This window comes from Tursiops truncatus, chromosome 6 (genome assembly GCF_011762595.2).
Source record: "Tursiops truncatus isolate mTurTru1 chromosome 6, mTurTru1.mat.Y, whole genome shotgun sequence".
NCBI classification, from domain to species: Eukaryota; Metazoa; Chordata; class Mammalia; order Artiodactyla; family Delphinidae; genus Tursiops; species Tursiops truncatus.
The window spans coordinates 13,370,920-13,397,819 of NC_047039.1; the positions used below are offsets into that span (position 1 = coordinate 13,370,920).

At 42.6% G+C, this 26,900-nt stretch overlaps 1 protein-coding gene across 13 annotated transcripts in view; it reads right to left on the bottom strand.

The window, feature by feature from the left end:
* Window positions 1-26,900, bottom strand: part of DOCK5 (dedicator of cytokinesis 5) — a 240,180-nt gene that overhangs the window by 23,628 nt on the left and 189,652 nt on the right. For 7 of the 13 annotated variants that reach the window (XR_012332393.1, XR_012332391.1, XR_012332389.1 and 4 more), the window contains exons 43-51: window positions 26,699-26,783; window positions 25,966-26,052; window positions 23,785-23,961; window positions 19,838-19,921; window positions 19,049-19,186; window positions 16,699-16,865; window positions 8,305-8,473; window positions 7,488-7,626; window positions 6,421-6,524 (exon numbers count right to left, since the gene is read on the bottom strand). Coding sequence is in view for 6 of the 13 variants with exons in the window: in XM_033857644.2 (XP_033713535.1) it covers window positions 5,773-5,877; window positions 6,421-6,524; window positions 7,488-7,626; window positions 8,305-8,473; window positions 16,699-16,865; window positions 19,049-19,186; window positions 19,838-19,921; window positions 23,785-23,961; window positions 25,966-26,052; window positions 26,699-26,783 (1,255 nt within the window). In the remaining 7 variants the exon portion in view is untranslated. The other 6 variants (XM_033857644.2, XM_033857642.2, XM_073805831.1 and 3 more) reach the window with 2 other exon arrangements.

The following is a 26,900-nucleotide window of genomic DNA, read 5'->3' on the forward strand; positions in this document are numbered from 1 at the left end:
AAGAAAATGACCACTTTATTAAAATTATAAACACTTTCCTGAATCTGAATAACTTCTAAGTAGTCCGAAACATTTCCAAATAAAAAAAGGGGAAACATAGCTTCAAAAAAAGTCTGGCAGCCTTTCAAAATAAAGGATGGGGAAACATACCAAATGATACATTTTAATGAGACGAGTTCTCAAATGTAGATGGCTTTAAATGATCAAGTAACAGAAAGAACGGCTTGAAGATAGACCATTTTTAGCAAAAGTTTTAGAAGTTGTAGTATCCTCAAGGTGACTGGAAAAAAAGCTAAGACTCACTGCACAAGATAACAGCACGTACACATCTTGACAGCGGAAGATGCTCTAAGGTAGTATTTCTCAATAGGGACACAAGATTCAAAAAGATTCCCCAGGTTTATTGACTCAGAGTCTCTCTCTGGGGTCCAAGCCATTTGCATTTTTAATAAGCATTCTGGTGATTCTTATGTACACAGGCAGTGCAGCATCATTGCTCTGAAAGGCAATAAATTGCACATGTTTTAAAGTACTAGGACACGTTCTTTAAAATAAAAAAAAAAAAAAATCTATGCATCAACCCAGGACTTAAGACAGTGGTGTTATTCTAACCGGAGTGAGGCTGCCCCCTCTTTCCAATCTGACTCACCACCAGCAGGGAGTTTAAGAAAAGCACCTTGAACACTGATTTGCTAAAGCTGTTATTTCCTCTAAGGCAATGGTTCTCAACCTTGGCCTGACATTGGGATAACATGGAGAGATTGAAAAGAAATACTAATGCCTGGGTCCCACTCCCTTCCCTCGGAAATTCTGATCTAATTGGTCTGGGATGTGGCCTCTTCCCGGGTTCAACCTACTTTGTTGAACTTGGTTTGAGAATCCGCTCCCATCCTTTCAATGTAAGTTATTTGATATACCTTTTAACCTCTTTATTTCCCTTTAACTCTGCCTAATTATCCGTGGTGAATGAGTGAAGAAATAGGACTTATTTTATACTTATTTAATACTAATCGTATTAAATAAATTGTTGTAAACTGTCAGCTCAGATGCCAAGGGATGAACGGGGTGTGGGTGGAGGTAAAGTAAAAACCAAATCGTTTACGGTTTTTATTGCTTCCAGGCAAAGGTGACTCTATGATCCCACAGAACAAGTTTAAACAAATAGGACCAGTAATGAAATGAGACCAGAAGAGATGGTGGGTGTGATGTGTCAATGAGGAGAAGTCCAGGAATGAGTTCAATTAATATAAGGGTAATAATCAACTAAATACACAATAAACTTTAAAATACAGTTTCATTTTTAATTTAAAAAATAAATAACAGCAAATGTGAACAAAATTCTTCTACTTCAACGCACGTCTTCTTAACCGTTCATGTTTGAAATCCGACTAGTTTACAACATCAAGGCAACTGAGCTTTTGACAAAGTTTGGGTGAACAACTCACACAATTTCACTACTGGATGAATCTGGGCAGCACATAAAGGAGACGAGCCTTGGCCAGACTGCAGGAGTCAGCCTGAAGTCATCAACTTGAAAGGAAAACCTTTTCCTTTTGTAGATTAGAACTGATGGTTCCATTCTCAACCCACCCAAAGAGCAACTTACCTTTTCCAATTTCATTTCACAATCCCACTTAGTCATGGAGTATGGACCTAAAAGCCTTTGAAGAGAAACTTAGGTTTCTTCTGATTCTCTTTTTCATTCACTTGGAATAAAAGCTAGGGCTAAAAGGATTCTAAAAATCATGTAACCTTAGATATATATGATTTCATGAGGAAACTGAGGTCCAGGGACTGACTACAAATTGACCTGCCGAAAGGTACACCCTTCACGGTCTTGTTTTGTGTTGATGGTGGGGTTTTCCTCCCCTTTTCATTATAGCTGAGAAGTGAGAGGAAGGGAAGTACATATTGAAGGGCCTTCTAAATACCTTTTATAAAATGACAGCATGACACGAGGAAACTTCTGTGGGGCTGGGAGTAGCCTGTGGATCTGAGAGGCGGTGACATGGGTAGACACTACTGTAAAAGTGCATCCACCTATACACTAAGATTTGTGCCCTTAACTGTATGGAAGGTATATCTTAATTTTTTTGGCCGTGCCATGTGGCTTGCGGGATCTTAGTTCCCTGATCAGGGATCGAACCTGTGCCCCCTGCGGTGGAAGTGCGGAGTCTTAACCACTGGTCCACCAGGGAAGTCCCAGTTATGTCTTAATTTTAAAACAAGAAATCGGGCTTCCCTGGTGGCGCAGTGGTTGAGAGTTCACCTGCTGATGCAGGGGACACGGGTTCGTGCCCCGGTCCGGGAAGATCCCACATGCCGCAGAGCAGCTGGGCCCATGAGCCATGGCTGCTGAGCCTGCGCGTCCGGAGCCTGTGCTCCGCAGCGGGAGAGGCCACAACAGTGAGAGGCCCGCGTACCACAAAAAAAAAAAAAAAAAAAAAAAAAAAAAAAAAAAAAAACAAGAAATCACCCCACGATCTGGGGGCAAGCAGAGGGGCGGGACCCTTGAAGCTTGGGAAGAGTTAGCCATGAGAGATTGTTACCTCAGATCCTGCTTTATCGCTGGTTTTTGTCTTAGGGATCCGAGGGTGGCAGTTGTTTCTAAGGGGTCTGACAGGGGAAAATGACTGTAATTCTGGAATCGAGGCATGAAGGTGGAGGAGGGGGAGGGAACCCATGGCCCAGCAGCCCGATTTAGGGTTTCCCTTTCCTCTAACCCCACTCTCTTGCCAATCCAACGGCACACCGCAGTCCTTATATCCCGGGGCTGTTCCCTTAGAACACACTGGATCGCCACAGCCTGGGGGTCTAGGAAGGTGCCTGGCATTCAGTAAGAGCTTAATATATGTTGAACGAAAACAATTCTTGAAAAAAAAAAAATCTCAAAGCAAGACAAGTCACCAGGACAGAGAGGAAAAAAAAGGATTAAAAAAAAAAATCCCATAAACCAACATCCACAAAAGTTGTGACAATTTGGGGGTTACTTCAATACTTCACAGGTCTTATCAAGGAATATAAAGACCAGTTGTTTCTTTTTTTATGCCCTGCCCCTCATCTCTCCTACATTTAAGGTAATCCTAAGGCATTTCTTTGCAGTTTTCCTCTTTGACTTCAGGACAGACATTCCTTAGGATCTTTTGTCAAATATAACTCTCTGACCTAATAGTTTCCCAAGGAGATGAACTGTCCAGTGTCCCCTGTGACCTACTATTCACAACATTACCTGGAATCCTTTGTACTCAGGCAGGAGAGATCTAGGATTTCCATGGATGTGGAAAGGGAATCCTATGGGAAAATGTTACGTTAAAAAAGGGAAGATATTTGGGCACCGGTGTATCCGATGTCCTCAGCCTCTGACCAAAGACCAGGCTCACAACTCATCCCTACAGCTCGGAAGGGACAGGCTTCAGGTTTGTTTCTTCTGTGACCTAGTTTACGTCCTTCTGTTTTAACGGCAGCCTGGAAAGCAGGGTGAAACCCACGAATCCCCTCCAGCCAGTCTGCCCAGCAACTTCTCAGAAGCTGCTCCAGGCACCATGTCAGCCCTGCAGACATTGTCCCTTCCTGCTCTTTTCTTACCACTTAAAATCCCCTCCAGGTCTTTTTTTTTTTTTTTTTTTTGGCCGAGCTGCACCGCATGTGGGATCTTAGTTCCCCGACCAGGGATCGAACCCACACCCCCTGCACTGGAAGCATGGAGTCTTAACCACTGGACTGACAGGGAAGTCCCCCGCTCCAGGTCTTATTAACACTTTGTCTCTAGTCATACATAATTATATAAGAGGCCACCTTTTGAAAAGGGACTGTTGTGTGCAGAACTAACTTGCACCCACCTTCCAAATTATCTTTGAAAAAAAAAAGGAACATCAATCATGCTCGTGGAGAGTTCCAGATCTTACCCAGGCCCGGCAGAGACAAGAAAGGCACATTTCGTGAGGACTTACTTCACGTATTTGGTCTCACTTGAACCCCAAGGCAGCTTGCGTGGTAGGGATGGTCCCCACTTTGAAAGGTGAAGACATGAAAACTCAAGACAATTTCAAAGAATTTGGGGGAGTTTGCAAAGCTGAGAGAGCACATAGCTGGGTTGATTCAAACCCCAACAGGTTACTTCCAGAGCCTGGGTTTCTTCCCATTTCGTCACACTGAAGGTGCTCCTGCGTGGAGCGAAGGAAAGAACGCGGCACTTTTAAATACGCACACTCATGTCTTGAGTAACCCTGGACACATCTCAGAGGTTTTTACTTCCCTGACCCTGTGATGAATTCACATGGCTCTCCTAAAAGGGGTGAAACCGACACACGAAGACGCAAGGCAAGCAAACCCAAATTCTCAGCCGTGAAATCTCTCTCTCTTTCTTGTCTACCTCGAAGGAAAGGGGACCTGGCCAGGCTGTGGAAGAGCCCCCCGGTGAGCATACCCACAGGTTGACCCAGGGCATCCGCAGTGAAAAAGGTTTCTATTTTGCCATAAACACCCAAACAGTATAGAAACATCTGGGACATTTCCACTGTTGTCCCAACTAGGGGTAGGGATTGAAGAATTTGTCAGGGCTGTCTTCTAGAGACGTTATCTGGGTATAACCTCAGTGCACAAGCTGGGTTCTTAGAAAGAACCTGTAGTAGGATTTTCTGTGTTTAGCCTCAATTTCCTTATCTACAAAATGAGGGGGGGAGGGTGTCTCTATGAGCTTTAAGGCCCTTCCAGCTCAAAAGGTCTATAACTTTGTGTGGCTGTTTGTGTATCTGGTGGTAATATTTGATCTTCTGAAGCACCCCACGCTTTCTCTTCTGAAAAGAGGATTGACACGAGTACCATGAACATGTCATCAAATTAATTCCACAATCAAGAGGAATAAATAATCAAAGCGACATATTGCACTGTATTCTCCAAGGTAAAATCAGGTTGCAGACAGGGGCTGCCGAGCCATTCCAATGGGATGTGGAAGAGAAGCAGTTCAATCCGGACTTCTAAGTCCCTTATATCCAGTGATTTGAGCTCAGAGGAGGTAACAGGACAAGAAACTGTGTGCAAAAGACAGAGCCTCAGGAGTCCATGGTAGGGAGGAGTGACTGCCATGCAGTTGGGACCATTAGTCGGGAGTGTGAGGGAACTCCTGGCGCGGGGCCGGGGGAAGGAGGGAAGCTTTTCCATGTCACAGATGGGTGGGGGGACGTAGGTGCTCAGGGCTCACGACCAAGTCCATGTTCTTTCGATAATGATAGCCATTCATACTTGAAAGCAGCCGATTTCCATTAAAAAGATGTTCTTTTCCACAGAGGAGACACAGGAGACCTCAGAAAGATAGATGATTCCAGCTACCAAAGTACTTGATGTTGGTCTCTTCCAATATGTTGTATGGAACAAGGTATGTCCACGTGAGAAAACTACGTCTTAAGCACAGCTTTTCAGAAGCAAAGCAAAAAATTCCTCCAAGGAATAGGTTACTGGGGTTTTCCCACCCCCACTGATGAAGTTATCCAGGCTTTCGTAGACCCCAGTGGCACTGTGCTAGAGGCTGAAATGTAATAATGGTGAGGGAGAAACACGGGGCACGGCCGATCCCGGGATTCCTCATGGACTGGAGGAGATATGGCGTGGCCTCGGGCATCGATCAAAGAAAAGCTTTCTAAAGAATGAAACCAGTTTTGAGCAGGTGAACCTCAACCCCAGATGAGGAGAGGCAGCCAGCAGGGGACCCATGAGGATACTGCCTCCGCGAGGCCAGCTCCCAGGCATCAGAGTTCCAGAGAGAGGACAAGATCCTTACTGGGATCCAGGTTCAGAAGAAAGGATGCCCGACTTCCGAGCTTTTGGAGGTGGAGGGGGCGGGGCTTTGGCTTCTCTTAGGACAGGCAGTGGGGCTGCAATCTGGTGGAGCAGACATACGAAAGGAGAAATGAGTCTTACCTTTCTTCCTAATTCTGCCTTCTACTCCACATTTCCAACATTCTGCGTTAGCTTCTCACTGATCTGAGTTTATCTACACAGCCTTTGCCAGGTGAAAAGGGAAATTAGACTGATTTAATCTCCCCCTTTCCCTTGCATTAATCAGATATACACTAACACTGCTATATCCCCAATACCTGGCGTATATATAGTAGGGACTCAATAAATTTGTGTTGAATGAATGAAGGAAACCCATCGGAGGCCCCTTCCAGAATGACTGTCACTCACTCAGAAGAAGTAAACTCCTCAGGTGTGAACGAGAACTCACTTCTTAGGTCTCCTTGCGTATTGTTCCTTCCCATTGAAAATTCCCCTCTCTTTATGGTTTCAGGAATGAACCAAGAATCGATTAGAGGGACAAATTGATGGGAAAACCTGCCTACTAAAAATCTTGGGAAATCCAATGCCGCATTTCCATGAGCGGTAGGCTCTCTGTGGCCCCAACATCCGCCGTCACCCCCCTACCTCTGTGGAGTTCCTCTGGCTGCTCTCGTAGGGCTTGCTTTTGGGTGGAGGGGGAGGTGGGACTGTAGCCATCATCAGCCCGTCTGTCTGCAAAGATGGAGAGCCTGGAAATGACATAAAGTAGAGGAAGGCAGAGAGAAAAATTCACCAAGGGATCTCATGACACTTCTGCTGGCCACGGTAACACCTAAACCCACCTGGTCAAGCCAATCGCTACGGTCACATTCTACAGTTTCTGCGGACAGAATGAAGAAGACCTCTTACGCCTTGGGATAGATATAGCACCTTTCATTTATCTGAAAGCTTCACCAGAAGTTCTTAAGCAAAAATCTCACTTTTTTTGTTGAAGGTTTTTACTCTTAAGCTGGAGATGAGACCCTTTTCTAGAACTTAGGGTATCACTTTGTTCTCTGATATATCCCAAGTCCTTAGAAAAAGCATCTATCACATACTAGGTAGTCAATAAATATTGGTTACATTGAACTGTCATAGTTTTATCATTTAAAGGGTGCAATATCCACTTCCTCCAGGAAAACCTGTCTGATTATCTCTGACACTCGGCTGACTACTATCTCCCACTTGATGCGAAGATCTACCCCTCCATCATCCCTTTGTACTAAGCGGTCCTTGTAATTCTTCTCAGGCTTTGTGTATTGCTGAGTCCCCAAGCCTGACTGTAAGTAGTCTATTGAATGGGTCTATTTCTTGTCCTTATTTTGGACCCTTCTCCATATAAAGTACACAGCTATCTGCCCAACAGTTTCCAAAGTTACTCCCTTCCTGTCTAGTTCTAGTCCGGATCTACCTCATTTATACCATCACAGTTGGAAAAGGGGCAGTGAAACCCTGTGGCCCCCTGGGTAGAAAACTTTAATGAGTCTTAGCAACCTAAGGATTCCTTGCCAAACCCTAATCTAATTGAATTACACCCACTACCACTGAATTGAACCTACCTGACGATCATCTCATACACCTTGTGGCTATCTCGGTTAAAAATGGCCCAGATGCATCAACATACACCATCCTCTAGTAAAATGAATAGAAGGGGTGTCTACAGGAAGACTTACTCAGGGTCCTGGTCGCTTTAGGAGTGAGCGGGGGTGGGCTCAGGGGTGTTGACTGAGGCGGGGAAGAGCCATGAAATGGTGTCAGCCGATTGTCCGACAGCTGGAGACTCTTTGGCCTTTGTGCTTTTCTGGCTGGGCTCTAGCAGCGGGGGTGGGGAGAAACACAGCAAAACATTCTCATGGTGAGGCACGCTGGGCTCATCCACGCTCAGAACAACCTTATCAGCAGAGCCGAAACCGTTAAAGGGCAAAAATTCCAGGAGCCCTTTCTAAGCTTACCGCACCGGCACGTTGGGGGGACCAGGGCAGACACACTAACGGGATCACCGGACCATAGACTATTTTCTGGCCGGCCACAGACTTGATTTTAATCACAGTTGGACTGTGCCATTTAGGTCGGAGATGAGCCACCCTGATTCTCAGGGAGAGCAGGTCCTGCCACACTTAACAACTTGATGTGGCTTATGGGAGAATCAAGTACCTTTTATTTTTTTAAGCTAAAAGAAGGGAAGCGACAATGTTTGGATGGAGTCATGGACCACAGTGGCGAGAACCACAACTCCAGCCATTAATCCACGGGTTTATACTGTGCATAAATCTTGCGCCATTATTGACTTAGAGGCTCCGATCTCTGTACGTGTTTTTCTTAGCACCATCTGAGATCTGACCCTAACCCAGGCTGCTGCATCCTGAGAAACCATGCTAGGCTTCCGTCTGGTGACTCGCAGCTGTGAAGTAAATGGTGAAAAGCCTGGCTCCAGGGAAAGCAATGGCAAACTGGCAGATCTATGGTGTTTGTTTGTTTGTTTGTTTTTACCATCAGATCAGGTTCTGATGCTTTCTCTGCGATGACCTGGGATTTGCTCAGACTCCAGTCTTTTCTCTTGAACTTGCTCATCCGGTTCTCACTGTCCTCTTTGAGGGACAGATCTTCCACTCTGGCCCCTGACGAGGCCCTGCGCTCCAAAAGGGGCTCCAGGATGGACCTAGCAGGGGTGGGCGAGGGAAGGATTGGGAGTTTGGGATTAGTAGAAGCAAACTAGTAAATATAGGCTAGATAAACAACAAGGTCCTACTGTAGAGCACAGGGAACTATATTCAATATCCTGGGATAAACCATAATGGAAAAGAATATGAAAAAGAATATATATATGTATAACTGAGTCACTTTGCTATACCACAGATATTAACACAACATTGTAAATCAACTATACTTCAATAAATTTTTTTAAAAAAGGATTGACCTATCAGCCACGAACAAGGGCAGAGTCAGAAAACACTGATCACCTGACAGTCAAAGCCAATATATGTACAACTGAGTCACTTTGCTGTAGACCTGAAACTGACACAACGTTGTAAGTCAAGTATACCCCAATAAAAATTAAAACAAACCAACAAACAAAAAACTGACTCCAAAAAGACCAGGGGATATGACTCTCCAGCCGAACCTTGACCTGTGGCATTGTTCTCAGGTTGTAATCTGAATTTCCAACTGCCAATTGAATATCACAAGGTCTACGTGTACAGAAATGAGGCCGTCCAAGTGTGGAAAGAAAATACTAGTGAATATTTATCTTATCTCACGAAGACAAGGTCTTATTAAACTTAGAGGTAAAGACAGAGTTCACACAGTAAAAGATGAATAGGCAGCTTTATGTAGTGGATAATAGCACATTCTCTGGAGCCCTACAGCCTGGGTTCAAATCCTACCTACACTGACTTGCTGGGTGACCTTGGGCAGATAACCTTTTCATACCTCAGTTTTCTTATACGTGAAATGGGGATAATAATAGTACCTACCTCACAGGGTGATTACAGAATGCTTACAACAGTGCCTAGTATATAGGAGTACTCCTCAAATGTTTTTTTAATTACAGTGATAGATTTTTAAGCACCATAGTGAAAATGGATTCATTCAAGAACCATAATTAGATGTTAATACATAGAGGAGAAGAGTTTGATGAGAAACAGGAGAGTCTCAAAATATCTCCCCATAAATTGCTCATTAATTACAAAGGGAAAAATAGTAAGTACTATTTTAAAAACAGAAAAGAAAATGGACCAAATCTTAACCACAGGATCAATTAAATCACTAATAAGGGACAAATGCATAATGTGCTTCCAGATATGATACCTGAAAAGGACATATCACACAGAAATGTATCACCTGAATCTTAAGCACGAGGAAACATCAGACAAACCCAAACGAAAAAGAATTCTATAACTGGCCCATAATCTTCAAAAATGTCATTATGAAAGACAAGGAAAGGCTAAGGAAATGATTTCAAATTAAAGAATAGAGAGACATGGCTAAATACAATATGTGATCCTGATTGGATCCTGTACCACAAACTGCTATAAGACATTACTGGGACAACTGACAAAACTGGAATATGGGTTGTAGCTTTAAGTATTGGGTCAATGTCACATTTCCTGAATGTACAGGCTGTACTGAATGTAGTATGTGGTTACAGTAAGACAATCTGCTTGCTCCATAGCCATGGTGTATGCAGCCCACTCTCAGATGGTAGACTGGGGGTTGGGGGGAGAGACAGAGAGGAATGACGTGGCAAAATGTAAAAACAAGGGGGGAGGGGTTAAAAACCTACCTTTGTGATGTAGAGATTGCTTATAGCTTCTAAATGGGTATTTAATAAGTTCTGGTTTAATTAAAAATTGGAAGATTTTACTCCATAAAAATGAAAAGTTTGGAGGGATAGGTCGGCAGAGCACAGAGGATTTTTAGGGCAGTGGAATAATTCTATATGCTACTACAATGGTGAATATATTTATCAAAACTCACAATGTACAACACCATGAGTGAACCCTAAGTGAACTATGGACTTTGGGTGATTGTGATGTGTCAATGTAGGTTCATCAAGTGTAACAAATGTATCACTTTGGTGCTGGATGCTTATGGTAGGGGAGGCTGGGCGTGTCCAGAGCAGAGGTACATGGGAACTCTCTGTACTTTCTGGTCATTCTTGCTGTGAACCTAAAACTGCTCTAAAAAATAAAGTCTACTTTTTTTTTTTTTTTTTTTTTTTAAGAAAAAGCTTTGATATGAAATAAGACAACAGAAAAACAGCTATCAGCTTTTTTTTTTTTTTTTTTTGCGTTACGCGGGCCTCTCACTGTTGCGGCCTCTCCCGTTGTGGACCACAGGCTCCGGACGCGCAGGCTCAGCGGCCATGGCTCACGGGCCCAGCTGCTCCGTGGCATGTGGGATCTTCCCGGACCGGGGCACGAACCCGTATCCTCTGCATCGGCAGGCGGACTCTCAACCACTGCGCCACCAGGGAAGCCCGCTATCAGCTTTTAGTATTTAAAAATTAAAAGCTTCTGTTCAGCAGAAAGCATCATTCGTAAACTAAAACTATTTGCTGTACATATTTTAGATGGCAAATATCATTAATGTATAAGAAACTTTTACAAATCAAAAAGAAAAAAATATGAGTAGCTCAATTTTTACAAACTGTCGAAGGAGATAAACACGTATTTCACGAAGAAAGAAATCCAAATAATTTTTAAAAAACTTAGTATCACTAATTATTAAATATGTAAATATTAAAATGAGATCACTGGAGAGGGCAGACTCTTTTTACATTTTATTATGGAAAATTTCGAACATTAAAAAGTGGAGAGAATATAATAAACTTTTTTTTTTTTTTGGCCGCGCTGTGTGCCATGCGGGATTTTAGTTCCCCGACCAGGGATCGAACCTGTGCCCCTTGCAGTGGAAGCACAGAGTCCTAACCACTGGACTGCCAGGGAAGTCCCCGAGAGAATATAATAAATCTTATGTGTACATTACTCAGCATCAACAGTGATCAACTCATGGCCAATCTTATTTCTCATATACACCCCGTCATAATCCTCACCCCGCACTGGGTTATTTGGAAGTGATTCCTAGGTATCACATCTCGTCTATAAATATTTCGGTGCATATCTCTACAAGGCAAGGATTCATCTTCATAACAAAACTACACTCCCATCATCTTCCTAAGGAAGTACATAATTCTCTAATTTCATCAAACATCCAATCAGTGTTCAAATTTCCCGTCTCATAATTTTTTTGGCAAGTGATTTGTTTGAATCGGGATCTAAACAAGATTCACTCATTGTATTTGGCTGATATACTTCTTAAGTCATTTTAAGCTTTTTAATACTTTAGGTCTCACTTTCTACAAAATATTTTGCCCTCTTCCGTGAAGATACAGGATGAGAAAGTAGCAGGAAAGTCTGGTTAAAGAACCACTGGAGTCACAATGGAAGATGCTTCTAGACTACAATTCTTCTTCTTTCTTATTTCAAATTATTCTCTCCTTTTCTGAATATTCTGTTATTATTATTATTTTTTAAAGATTACATTCCTGAATTTGCAATTTTTTGGTATTTTCCAATTATTAGTATATTTAAGGAGAAGCCACTCACTATTATTTGTCTTAAATCTGTACTAATTAAAAAAAATCATAGAACGAAATTCCAAAACAGACGCTTTTATTCTTAAAACCAACCAAGCCAAATCAAACAAAAAGAATCTCTTCAAACAGTCGTTGGTCAGGGAGGGAAAAAAACCCAAACAACAATCCAGTATTCTACTGGGTCTACTAGTACTTTGCCTGTGAGATTGAGAATGAAGGGAAGCGTCTGTGGGTCATTAGATCTACAGGCAAAGATCTAGGCCCTAATGTGAGTTTCAGTAGGGCCTAATTATGAACCAAACTCAACAGTAAAATAATGATAGTGTAGTCCCACAGTGCCTGTGTTATTTTTTTCTTACACTGACTATTTCAATGATTTTCCTGAAATACCGAAGAGTAATTTTTTTTAAAAAAAAAAGATTTTGGTTTGAGGCCCCTACTTTGCTGGAGCTCTGAGCATGTACTGAGTTGACCTGCTATGCAAGCCCTTCCAGCTTCCCTTAACACGATGCGCTGTGTTTCATAAAGTTATTCTCTTTCTGGCCCACAGCCTCCCATGTGCCAAACAGGATGGATACACCCAACCAAGAAAGAAGTGAGCGTTTGCGGACTGCACACCCAATAATCACCATGAAAGTTCTAATGAATACTGTGACATAACACAGCTAACAGGAGAATTGAAGTCACTGGGTGTGAATCAGTTTGAGATGCTTTAAAGAAACATCCTGAATAAATGTTAGAAAATGGTATCAATGTTGTCACCTTACTGGGCAAATGTGGGCAAGAGCAATAACCCACTTTGCCCCAGGTCATGATATAAACAGAACCCCAGTCACCTGCTCTCTATTTACTGCCCTAATGGATCAGCAATTACAGTGTCTCTGATTTTCAACAGCTGCCTGAAAACTTTTTTTTTTGAATGAGACAGAGTTTAAGAAAAGAGAACAGAACAGAACTTCTATGCTTGCCACAAAGTTGGTAGTATCTCTTTACGGCATGAAAAAAAACATAGATGGGAAAAAAATAAACAAATGAATCAGGTATTATTTAATATTTTCAAATTCAAAAGATTAAAAATAGTCCAAATACCTAATACGGGTGACTATATTATGAAAAATTATACAGTCATACATTGTATATGGCATTGCACACTGGCATTTGTGATATCAAGAATTGTAAAAAATATTACTCCCTGAATAAGTAATATATGCTTTGGGAAAGTAAAGCCTACACACCATCTTAACCTAAAGGCTGAGAAGTGATCTGAGACCATATCCTAAATAATCGTAAAGCTATATGGACACACGTTTGTTACAATTCTTAATAGTATAAATGCATTTTATATTGATACAACCTAATTTTCTTTCTTTCTTTTTAATTTTGGCCGTACTGAGGGGCTTGCAGGATCTCAGTTCCTCGACCAGGGATTGAACCTGGGCCACAGCAGCGAAAGCGCCGAATCCTAACCACTAGGCCACCAGGGAACTCCCTAAATGTCTTTATATTAAATTTATAATGAACTTCTATGATTATCTGTTTAGAAACAGTGACAAAGCTTAAACATCCTGTAGTAGGGAGAAGAATTAATTATGGCACATTCATATGATGTAACGGTAGAGAGCCATCAGAAGTGATAATTAAAAACTAATAATAAAATTAGACAGCAATATGGAAAATGCTTATAACAAAAAGACAAAGAGGAAAAGCAAATTACCAAACTACATCTGTGCTATAATTGCAGCTGTGTAAAGATATCTATGTCAATGGTAAAGGATAGATAAATCATTTAGAAAATAATAAATATTTGAGGGCTTCCGTGGTGGCACAGTGGTTAAGAATCTGCCTGCCAATGCACGGGACATGGGTTCAAGCTCTGGTCTGGGAAGATCCCACATGCCACAGAGCAGCTAAGCCCATGCACCACAACTGCTGAGCCTGTGCTCTAGAGCCCATGAGCCACAACTACTGAAGCTCGCGTGCCTAGAGCCCATGCTCCGTAACAAGAGAAGCCACTGCAATGAGAAGCCCTCACACCTCAACAAAGAGTAGCCCCCGCTCGCTGCAACTACAGAAAGCCTGCATGCAGCAGTGAAGACCCAATGCAGCCAATAAATAAATACATAAATACATAAATAAATAAAGTATTTGATTTCCAGGTAGAAGGCCATTTGGACAGGTTACTTTTGTGATATGTTTATTATAATATGGAATTACAAAATTATAAATAAGTGTTAAGTCAACGGACTTAACTTATATTCAACATTAAAACACACAGTGATGCTAAATACTCATCATGTATATAAAATTAAGCAATAGGTCACAAAATGGTACATGTCATGCTTTTCCACTTGAACACAATTATGAATTCACTCCTTTAAAATATTTTAAATTTGAACATATGGAAAGGCACTCCATGTTTCTGGCAAGAAGGCTCAACATCAAAAAGCTCTAAATTCAATCCATAAATTTAACATATCCCAATAAAAACAACAGGATTCCAGACAAGTTAATATGAAAATGAGCTATGTAAAACTAGCCAGACAAATTCTGAAAAAAAATTACTAGAAATTTTAAAACCTTTAAAATCTATAGTAATTAAAACTGCATTAGAACAAGTGCCATGAACCACACAGGTAGATCTAAGAAATGGGGGAAAAGTCTACAGACTAAAGAACATTGGAATTTGATTTTTTTATAAGGCTGACATTTCAAATCAGTAGAGAAAAGATGGTTTGCTCACTAAACGTTATAGGGAGAACTGGGTAGCCAAGTAGGGAAAAAAAATTGGCTCTATACCTTACACTTTATACTAAAATAAATTGCAAAGAATCACAGATTTTATTATATAGTGAAAACCTAAAATTAGGCTTTTTGTAGTCTTAAAGTGAGGAAGGCCTTTATGATATAAAATCCAGAAGCCATAAAATCAAATATTAACTTATTTGACTGCATAAAAAAATCAGCATAACTAGATAAAAAATTAGAAGCAAAGTCAGAAAACAAAGGAAAAATTGGAACTATTTCAACTCATATCACAAAGGGTCAATACCCAACAGAAAAATGTACACAAAATATCTGACCAGGGCTTCCCTGGTGGCGCAGTGGTTGAGAGTCCGCCTGCCGATGCAGGGGACACGGGTTCGTACCCTGGTCCGGGAAGATCCCACATGCCGCGGAGCGCCTGCGCCCGCGCCCGTGAGCCGTGGCCGCTGAGCCTGCGCGTCCGGAGCCTGTTGCTCCGCAACGGGAGAGGCCACAACAGCGAGAGGCCCGCGTACCGCAAAAGAAAAAAAAAAAAATCTGACCACAGTTCACAGAAAATAAAATACATACACGCTACTAAACAAATGAAAAGATGCTCAACCTCAAACAAGAGGGATGAAAGAAAACCAATATGCAACCAAACAAAAGCCCTAGGCCAAGAAAATATTTTCCACCTATCAGATTGGTAAAAATTAAAAGGCCTGATAATACACAATTTGGTGGCAAGATGTGGGTGAACAGGCACCCTTGTGTGTTGCTGATGGGACTGTAAATGGGTATAATCTCTATGAAAGTCAGTTTAGGAATAATTTTGAAAACTGCAGCTATATATGTTTGACAGAGCAATTTCACTTTTGGACTTTTTCTCATATTGATATACTTGAATATTAACGAAATAATATATTTTTAAGGTTACTCATTGCTATCACTACTGTGATAGTAAAAGGCTGAAATCAACAAATGTCCATCAATAGACAGTGATGGAGTGTATCACGGGTAGGGAAATCATGAGATGTCTGCAACTCAAAAGAAAGACGAGGCTCTCGCAGTTTTGAAATGGAATGATTTGCAAGATGTAGTCAGTGAAAAAAGCAAGGCAGGACTTCCCTGGTGGCACAGTGGTTAAAAATCCGCCTGCCAATGCAGGGGACACGGGTTCGAGCCCTGGTCAGGAAAGATCCCACATGCCGTGGAGCAACTAAGCCTGTGCACCACAACTACTGAGCCTGCGCTCTAGAACACGCGAGCCACAACTACTGAGCCCACGTGCCACAACTATTGAAGCCCACACGCCCAGAGCCCGTGCTCTGCAACAAGAGAAGCCACTGCAACGAGAAGCCCGTGCGCTGCAATGAAGAGTAGCTCCCGCTCACCAACGCAGCCAAAAATAAATAAATAAACTAATTTTTTAAAAAGCAAGCCAAAGAGTATTATATGCTGCCGTTTATAAATAAAAAAACGTGTGACGAAGGATATATATTTAGGAACTGCTTCTGTACAGATAAAGAGCTGCTGGAGAGGCACCACGGACATGAACCTGAACGCTAACATCGCTGGCCTCTGGAGAGTGGTACTGATGAGCTGGGAGTCGGGGACTGACAGGAGGCCTCTCATGATATGTCCTTTTGTACCTTTGAAATTTCATATGTGATTACATTGCCTACTCATAAAATAAACTTAAAAATTATTTTTAAAAATTGAAACAAAAAAGTCAAGCAATAACTACAAATTATTCTGAAACAAACAAAATAGGATACGATTGGCTGGGTCATAGGGTGTGATAGCATTATGCGTGATTTATTTTTTCCATTTTTCATAACTGTTGCTACTATCACATAAATAATGATATTCTTCATAATGAAGATGATGAGAAAGACCCCAAAACTAATAACCCAGGTACTGTGAATGATTTCCCTTACGAAGATGATGCACCCACACTGACCAAGTCTCACTTTGGGGACCAAAGGCAAACATTAGGAAGGAGTTACCTCAGCCCTCCTGGCATTTAAAGATGGAAGCCTTACCCATCAGATCCTGGTCTGGAAGGAGCATTATCAGATGAGTTAGAAGAGCTGGAGATCACAGAGGACGTCACCGAGGTGATGGACAATCTCCGCAGTGTGGACGACATGATGTAGGGGAGCACCATAGACCCTGTGCGGCTTTGCTTCCTCTCCGTCAAGTTGGGCGGCTAAAGGAGACATGACCCCTCATGGTTAGCTGGCCTGGAATTCAGCCCTTAGGAACTGGTGCAGCCCCTGGTGGGTTGTGGTAAGTGCCCACCTGTATGGGGGCTGGCACCCCATTCTGATGGGTTGGTGCCTGTGTTGTGTCGGTTGTTAAATATTGCAAATACTTGTATTCTTTCTTTGTAGTTTGAAAGATTTTATTGACATATCATTTTGTTTATTATAATATGACATATGAGATATTCTGTAACTGCATATCACAACATCCTGACATTTAAGCGTGTAGGTTGTGAGTTCATTTTCTGTATATTAAGCAACTCTCCATTTTTTAAAAATTTGTTTAAGTGTAGTTAATTTACAATGCTGTTTTAGTTTCTGCTGTACAGCAAAGTGATTCAGTTAAATATATATATATTTTTTCCTTTGCATATTCTTTTCCATAATGGTTTATCACAGGATATTGAACATAGTCCCCTGTGCTCTACAGTAGGACCTTGTTGTTTATCCATCCTATATATACTAGTTTACATCTGCTAATCCCAAACTCCCAATCCATCCGTATCCCCCAATCCATCCCTTCTCCACCCTCCCTGTCCATCCCTCCCCCACCTCTCTTACATTCTTAGTTATAAACACAACTTCGGTTAAGCCTACCTTGTTTCTAAAATTAGAGAAAAATTCACCCTAACTTTCTGCCAGCCTCTTGAGAGAGGGAAACCAAGATGTTCATTACTCATCAATAAAATAGCAAACCCCTCTGTCTGCTTCTCCAGCTTAGCTTCTAGCGACCATTTAGAAAACGGAATACTGGCCTAATAGAAAAGTTTTAGATTGAAACTGGACACCTGACGCTTATCCTGGTGAATCTTAGGAAATAAAGGAATACGGATATACTCTCATAAGAAATGCCTCCAGTAGGTCACCATATCAAATTCAAATGTTAATATTGGCCTGGGTCTAATGAAAACTAAACTCACTGAGTGAAAGCCAAGTGTTTGCCATCTAGGAACTTGTGTAAAAGACAAATGTTCCTAAAAGAAAACTCTTAACTGGCAACAGGTTAGGAGGTAAATTCGTGGGAAGGCATGACTGAACACTTGGGTGACTGGGAGAGATGATCAAAAAGATACTAGGGAGAACAATGTAGCAGAGATGGAGGTACGGGAATAGGGGACAGGAATACATGAAAAGAAATGCAGAGCCTTGATTTGGAGGAAAGAGGATTTTTGAAAATCTGGGGTTCAAGAATACAACATTTGAAGAGAGAAGGATGAACTCATGTTAAAAAGAGCGGCTAGGGCTTCCCTGGTGGCGCAGTGGTTTACAGTCCGCCTGCCGATGCAGGGGACACGGGTTCGTGCCCCGATCCAGGAAGATCCCACATGCCGCGGAGCGGCTGGGCCCGTGAGCCATGGCCGCTGAGCCTGCGCGTCCGGAGCCTGTGCTCCGCAACGGGAGAGGCCACAACAGTGAGAGGCCCGCATACTTCAAAAAAAAAAAAAAAAAAAAAAAAGAGCGGCTAAATGAAGCTGAAACCAAGCATACCATCAACTGTGGGAGAGAAAAGGCTGACCCATGTATCACTCCACCCAACTTCTCGGGAGGAAAAAAAGAAAACTGTGAGAAATGTCACAACCGTCCAAAAAAATCATGACATCAGCTACATGCATTGTCAAATGTAATTCACAATTCTCTGTCCCCTTCGAAGGTGTGATGAGTAGGAACATGTCACCAAAATAAAAAATAAAGATTAGGAAAAACTGTAGGAGTTGGGCTAGACAGGACAGGAATGACCAGTGTCTGGGATTAGGAAACCCCAATGTCTAGTAGTATGGTTTTCACAGTGTGGTGCTTAGCCCCGCAGCACTACCTGGCGGCATGTTAGAAATGCAAATTCTTGGGCCCCATCCCAGACCAAGTGAATCAGAAACCCTACTGATGTGGCCCAGCAATCTATTTTCACGAGCCTTCCAGGTGGTTCTGACGGTCATTCAAGTTTAAGAGCCGCTGTCCAGCACAACAGGTGAAGGTTATCAAGAGCGGACCATGCCTTCTCCGAACTGCCCCAGGGTTTGCATGCCATTCCTAGGCTACTTTGACTCATTTGGCATCTGAAAAACGGATCAATATCATAAACGGTAGAAGAGACTAGAAAAAGCTCATAGGCTGTTGAGACAAAGCCTACCAGTGTTATAACCCCATAGAGCTTTTCCACTTTCTCCTTGAGTTCCCGGAAGCAAGAAGACAACCGGTCGTGCAGTGGCTTCAGCTGCTCCGTCAGTTTCTCCCCATGGATGCGGATCCCCTCTGTCAGCAGAGGCATCTGGGAAGGAGGGCATGAAAGGAATAGGATATTGTTTAGGAAGAGGGATAGTTCAGATTTGGATGCTGGGGAAAGATGGAAGGTGGGGATGGACAGGTAAACCGGTAGACACAGCACGTTTCGAACGACAATACTGCTTCTCAGTGGAAAGCTTGGGAACTGGATGCTCTTGGGTCAAAGATGCAGAGGGATCTGCACACTGGGGATACAAGTAACCAGGGGAAGGGCTGACAGGCGAGGCAAATCCACGTGAGCCTGGGGGCCTTTCTATGCAGGAGTAACTGATACGTTTCACCTTGGACCGAGCTGTATGGTTGCGTTTCCTCCCACTGTTCACATAAGTAGTGAGAGAGAGAGAGAAACTGAGGCCAACATCTCTCATCTGGAAACACAAGCCAGCAAACCGATTTGGGGACTTTAATCTCCCCTCTAAGAAGACCCCTCTCAACACTGTGCAGTCTAATGGAATGTTCTTCCTATGTTGCTTCGCCAAATAAATAGATAGGTTGTGATTCCAAGGGTTAAAAAAAAAAAAAAGTAACCCTAAACGTGTGCTTGGAGATGGATGCCCTAGCGACTATCTTGGTGTTGTGTGTGGTGGCCGCCCACAGAGCGTGGAGAGCTGTCCAGCCACACCTGCCCTGGACATACCTGCAACGCTATTAGTCGCTTTAGCAGCTCGATCTTCTCCTGGTTTTCAGGATGCTCCTGCAAGTACTTTTCTGTAAAAAAAGCCTGAAAGCAAAGCATTGGCAAGTATCGATTAGAACACATTCCTATCTGTGTATTTGACCCTAAGAGGAAGGGGAGGGAAGCCTAGAAGGGTGAAACACGTCTTCTGTTCTGTCTGATGAACCAGGAATGATTAAGTAAACATTCGTTCCTTTCCTGGGAAGCCCTTAAACCACCGGAGTGGACAATTCAAAAAGGAAAGAGTTATTCTGTAGTCTTCCTGGAATCATGCAATTCCTAGCAAGAGGACATTCTCAACTGCTACACACACACATCAAATCAAATCAGCAGCAGCAGAGCAGAATGTCATTCATCAAATAACTTCCCCAAAGAGCTAAGAAAAGGCCAAATGGCAATATCAAAAGGTTATTCATTAGAGTAAGTGCCTAGATCTTATAAAGGAAAGAGCAAAAAATTAATAGGCCGAAGATGTGGCTGACAGTTTTCCTGCCCAGCATTTTATAGGCTGTACCACAATTCCTGAAGATTCATATTGGTAGTTTCTTACTAATCACCTATCCAAAAGGCTATTTTGAGGACATCATGAGAAATGCTATAGATGTGAAAGTCTTTTGAAAATATTAAATGCAGGTTGCATTTAGTATGCTAGGTCAAGACCATGTCACCCATAACATCAATAAACATTGGTGGAAAGGTCCTATAATAGGGACATAAAGCTCAAACTATAAATACAGGTGTTCCATAGGAGACCATTTTAAAGACAGAATTCATTAGGAAAGAAAAACTAAAGTCTGTAGTGAACATTTGAGCTCCAACAGAGTTCAAAACGGGAGTTTTCTATTTTCTCCCTGTACCATAACCATCATTTCTGAGAGTGCTTTTGAAGACTAGCCTTCAAAGCTCCCCTTCACTCTTTTGCTTCACTAGTAGGAAAACCACCCCATCACATGAAACCCAAGAGTTCCTGAAACTACAGGATACAGTTATAAAAGGGATCAGCCCATTTTGTGTGGAAAACAGAATATGTGCAAACGCTTAACTTTGTGGGAAGATGTTATGGGTTAAACTGTGTCCCCCCCCACCCCCAAATTCATAGGTTGAAGTCCTAAGCCCTGGGACCTCAGAATGTGACCTTAGATGGACACAGACTTGTTGCAGAGGTAATTAGTTAAGATGAGGTCACATGAGAGTAGGATGGACCCCTAATCCAATCTGACCGGTGTCCTTGCAAAAAGGGGATATGAGGAGACAGACACATGTACACAGAGAGAACATCATGTGAAAAGCCAAGGAGAAGACAGTCATCTACAAGGCAAGGGATACCAAAGGTTGCCAGCAACCCACAGAAGCCAGGAGAGAGGCAGGGAGCAGACGCTTCCTCAGAGGCCTCAGAGGGAATCAACGCTGCTGACACCTTGATTTCAGACTACTGGACCCCAGAACTGTGAGACAATCAATTCCCATTGTTTTAAGTCACGCTGTTTGTGGTACTTTGTTATGGCAGCCCTAGAAAACGAGTGCAACAGAGAATATAAATATATGGAATCCACGCATCACACAAAGGAAACAGGACAGCACATTTCCAGAGCAGCTCATGCTGGCAGATTCATATTTACAGGGACTGTCAATATAAATGAAAACATAGGATTTGCTTAAATCTTCAGCCACCTTTACCTTTCAAAATACACGCAGTTTAAATTTGAAAGTTAAAAAAATTTTTTGACCTCTGATAAAATGCACTGAAATTCCCAAAGCATCAGATGAGTCAGGGAACATCAGAGCAGAGTCCCCTGAAATTAGTTTTTCTAGCAGAGTCCTGCCTCAGAACAGAAAGGGCTGATGAATTACCGCACACACCTCCTGTGTTCCGATCACTCAGGCGCTGATTAAAGAGCTGCCTTAAAATAGGTCACCTGTATCAAGTAAGTAATGATGGATTCCCGACCCGATTGCAATAGTTCAAGGTGATCAATGAGTTTACCTTTTTCTTATGTTTAGAAATGTACAAAGTCATACATATTAATTAAAAACTAACAGTCTTTAAAAGTTGCTGAAATAAATTTGTTTATATATCCTTCCTTTTCTTCCTTTTTAAAATTTTAATTAGAAGATGGTCACACTGGAAAAAACTTCATATAAAATTATATAATAGGGGCTTCCCTGGTGGCGCAGTGGTTGAGAGGCCGCCTGCTGATGCAGGGGACGCGGGTTTGTGCCCGGGTCCGGGAAGATCCCACATGCCGCGGAGCGGTTGGGCCCGTGAGCCATGGCCGCTGAGCCTGCGCGTCCGGAGCCTGTGCTCCGCAACGGGAGAGACCACGGCAGTGAGAGGCCCGTGTACCGCAAAAAAAAATAATAATAATAATTAAAAAAATATATATATATATAATAGTCACAGATACTGGCATATATAAATCAGAGTTCAGGAGCATTCTGAAAAAAAAAATGAATACTTGGAAAGACACATCAAAATTAGTACCAGATAGCTTATAGGAAAAAACACACACTGAAATCATTACAGCATTAAAAAAGTATTGTATTCTGGCCCTAGTATTGAATTCCATTATAACTCTAGAAATTATTACTGATGGTGCTTTCCCAGCTGCTGAGACTAAGAAGACTAAAAAAAAGCTTGAGAGGTTGAAGAGACGACAGAAGAAAGAAGATCACTGTAGCACTGGTAAGCCCCACTCATCAACAACACTCAAACTGGGACATCCCTGGTTTGAGCACTGGTTGAGACTCCGTGCTTCCAAGGCAGGGGGCGCGGGTTCGATCCCTGGTTGGGGAACTAAGATCCCTCATGCCAAAAAATAAAAAATAAAAAAGAACACTCGAATCACACATTCTGTTCCAAGTAGACAGGAAGAAAACCGACCCTGATCAAGCCACCACTACATGGCAGGGGTCATATGATGTTCCTCATATACAGGAGGTCTCCCTTAAGCCCCACGTCACTCCTGTCAGTTACGTATTTTCCTTACTTTTTTCAAATATGAAAACTGGAGCTCAGAGAGATTAAGTATCTCCCCCAAGAGCACACAGTGGCCAATGGGAAGCCAGAACTGGGTCATAAGAGTGACTGATTCTGAAGCCCCTGCTCTTCCCAGGACATTGTGTACAAATGGGAATAAGAGAATCAGCCCAGTTAACCTTTCTCATCTTTCCCATCCATCTCCTTTTCTTCCCACTCACTCTCCATGTTTCTCAACAGGGGTGTAACCTGTTTATTTATACTCAAGAGGAGGACCCCCAAATTATTTAGCCACTGAAAACATACCTAGCAATTAAAAATCCTGCTTCTATTGATTATATGTAACCAAATTCTACTGAATGCATTACCTCCACTTTAAGTGATGCTACCTCCAGACCCTATGCAATGAGTCCCATGGGATGAGCATTCCATTCATGTTTTTCCAGAGTAACAGATACGACACTTAGCTGAATTAATTTAATTGCAGAGCCAGGGCCAGCGTTTGTCCATACAACCAATGGCACACCATGTCAGGGTTCCCAATAGAGCGTGGCTCTGTTTCCCACAGATGCTGCTTCCCTTCCAGGGCATCCTCAGGTCTGGGGTCCACTTGTGTGCCTTCTACCTTCCAGGGGAGAGAGGGAGTGGGAAGGGAATTCACAGCTGGTGAACCAACAAGAGGTCTATCAGATGGATCTTTCGGTGACTCTACCAGACAGTGGCCTAACCCTGGCTGGGTGGCTGATGGTGTCTAGCAGGTACGAGGTCAGGGAGAAGCCTGTCATTAATTTCATTTGCCCATTCACAAAGTGGGGAGAATGAAAATCTCTCAGAGAAGTTGTAGGAAACGAATTCACCAGCTGCCACTGGAGGAAGCAGGAGAGACACGCCACACCTGGTGGCCCCGTGGGGTTCCCGGGACGCAGCCCACCTTCTCATAGTTGGAGTAGCCCCCCATGACAGCCGGGTCCACGATGCCACTGAGCAGCATGGAGAGGGGATGCACGGAGAGGGACCGGTCCCAGGCGTGCTGCTGGACACAGTTGCTGATCTTCTCATTGGTGAGCTCCATGGTTTCAATGGCATTCTCCAGAGGACTGATTTCTTCCTGTGACAGAGGAGAGATGCTGAGTTCCACAGCCAAGACTGGAAAAAGCCTAGGTCTTCCCCGCCAAAGGCATACAATTCCCACCAAGCTATGGAGGAGCGATGTTTTCCTTGTCAAAGTCACGTTTTTTTTTCTTTTTGGCTGCACCGAGCGGCACGCGGGATCTTAGTTCCCCGACCAGGGATAGAACCTGTGCCCCCTGCAGTGGAAGCGCAGAGTACTAACCACTGGACCGCCAGGCAAGTCCCGGGGTCATGTTTATTAATAAGGATAGCACATTTACTTGAAATGGTGTTGGTAAGCTGCTAAATAAGCAATTTAAAATCTCAGAAAGTCCAAGGATGATTTAAAAACTGGAGCTATGGTAATGATTATTTCTTGGAGCAAAGTGTCTATGGAAATTTTGAGAAGATAAAATTGGAGCTGTAATGATGTTTTTTTCTTGGGCAAATCTTTCTTACAGATTTTTGAGAAGATCAATGACAACAGAGGAGCAATATATCTGACCCAAGACACCTCTGCACACCAAAAACGTTCACTGGGAAGAGGTTTGATGCTCCTTCCGTAAGAAAAGGTAAGTGATCTCGGAAGTCACACGTTCAGACCATATATTAAGTCTGCTTAGTATGCGTTCTACGGTTTATGGAAGTCAGAAATAATAGGATGTATTAGAATATTCAAGCTGGACTTTGGATGCGAATGAAATGAGATGCAATGCAGATTCAGAGAGCTCCTCCTGTGGAAATGTCTTCCAAACTAGATTCAAGAAAAATTGTGTCCTTCTTCATTTTACCCTGATCAACCAGCATGATCTCCTACTCCAGAATGGATTCCAAAAGCTCTGTCCAAAACCATATTCATACTTGAAGAAGAATAATTTATCACTAGTGGTATGGAACACATCAAACTTCAGATTTGTTCAAGACGTATTTCTTGATTACTTATTTTAGGCAAGTACTCTGCTATGCACCATTGTTACAAAAGCGATTAAGATATAATTCATGGCTGGAAGGAGCATACGGTTTTCACAGGTTCAGGGTGGGGAGGTTTCAAGATATGTAAGCATGGTAGGTAACTCTTTAGAAATAAGCCAAGGTTGTGACAGCGCAGAGAGAAAGGGCATCTAACCCAGCTTGAGAGTTTCAGAGATGGCTTCCTGGAGAAGCTGGTACCTAAACTACATCTCAATGGGAGTTAGGTTGAGAAGTGGTCAGAGGGCATGCTGGGCAGAGAAAATGTCAGAGAGGGTTGACATAGCATGGAATGAGCAATTTAGTTCCAGTAGATTCCATAGAAGATGAAGTGGAAGGGCTTAGTCACACAGACCCTGTACGCATGTGCTAGGAGCATGGGCTTTCTAGTCTAGGCACTGGGGAGCCACAGCAAGGTTTTAAGCATGAGAATGATACAGCCAGGTTTTCACTATGGAATTCACACTCTGAGGCAGAGAGGAAAATGGACCTAAGAAGCCAATGCAGGGAGGCCAATCAGAAGGCTTTTTCAATGGCATCAACCAGAGATGAATGAGGGATTAGAAACAGGGTACCTCAGCAGGAGGGCTGGGGGAAGAAAACTAAAACAGATTTAATAACTATTAAAGAGGTAAAACAAACAGCTTTGGGGAGTGATGAAGATGGAAGAGTCTAGGATGAATGGTGATGTGACTAGCTGAAAATAAGAGGAAGTGTTCTTGGAGGGAAGAATGTGATTGATAGGAAACTCAAAGGAGGAATTCCAAAAATGTTTTTGGGCACAGGCAGGATCCTTGAGGAGACAACACCCATTGGGTCATAAAAGAGCCATTCACTGGGAGTAATCTTTAGGGTTGGTGTCGTAACATCAGTTTGACAAAGGAGTTCTATTCTACAAGCATGTCTTATTTCTCTTTTGGAAAATAAAGTGGGCCAGAGGAGCTAGTGAGAACTGGAGGGGGAATTTAACAAAGGCTCTCATTCTGTTTGGAGACAGAAAGAGTTTTCTGAGTTCCACTTTCAGATGACTTACTGTTGAAATCTGTTTGACTTCAAACCACTTGAGAATCCCAGGGAAGGTATAGGCAGTCGTATACGTGGTCCTTTCAATCCACATGGTCTGGTGGAAGGAAGGAAAGTAGGAAATGGTGGTCAGTTCCCAGGCAAAACAGCAAAACTCCCAGATTTATGATACTCTCTTTTTTAAATTTTTTAAATAAATTAAAATTATTTCATATCAGAGCATACTTGATTTAGTTTCAGGTGTACAGCAAAGTGATTCAGTTATACATGTATCTATTCTTTTCCAAATTCTTTTCCCATTTAGGTTATTACAGAATATTGAGCAGAGTTCCCTGTGCTCTACAGTAGGTCCTTGTTGGTTATCTAGAGATTTTATTTTCAATGCCTCCTTAGTGAATGGGCCATACTTTCTCCCAAACTTTAAGGATTCTAAGTGTTTAAAGCAGAAAGGAAGTAGCTATTGGGGCTCCGTCACCCTTTTTGATGGGAAATTTGAGGTCCAGAGAGGTGTGACATGCTCAAATCAAGGTCATGGTGGTGGCAGGCCCAGGCGTGGAGCCCAGTTCCTGGATCACTAGTCTAGAGTTTTCCACTGAGACAATAGTCTGCTGACTAGGTAATAAGCACACGGAAACTATCTCCAGGGCTGCCATCATTTCTGCTGTAGATGCTGGTTGAATGGAAGGCCTCCATTTTTGATGTCCATTTCATCTTGTTTTAGAGGATGAACGTGGTGGACTCACAGCAAACTCATTGTCGGGATCCTTTTCTCCTTTCCGGAACGGCCGAGAATATCTGAACTGCTGTACTTCATTGGCTCTGTAGTAGCTGGGAAAGACACAACCATATGCTTTCATTTCTTTCTTACAACAAGCACTGCTCCAACAAAACCTGAGACACATCTTACATGGACTGAGTCTTATCCACTAAACTACCTCAAAACTG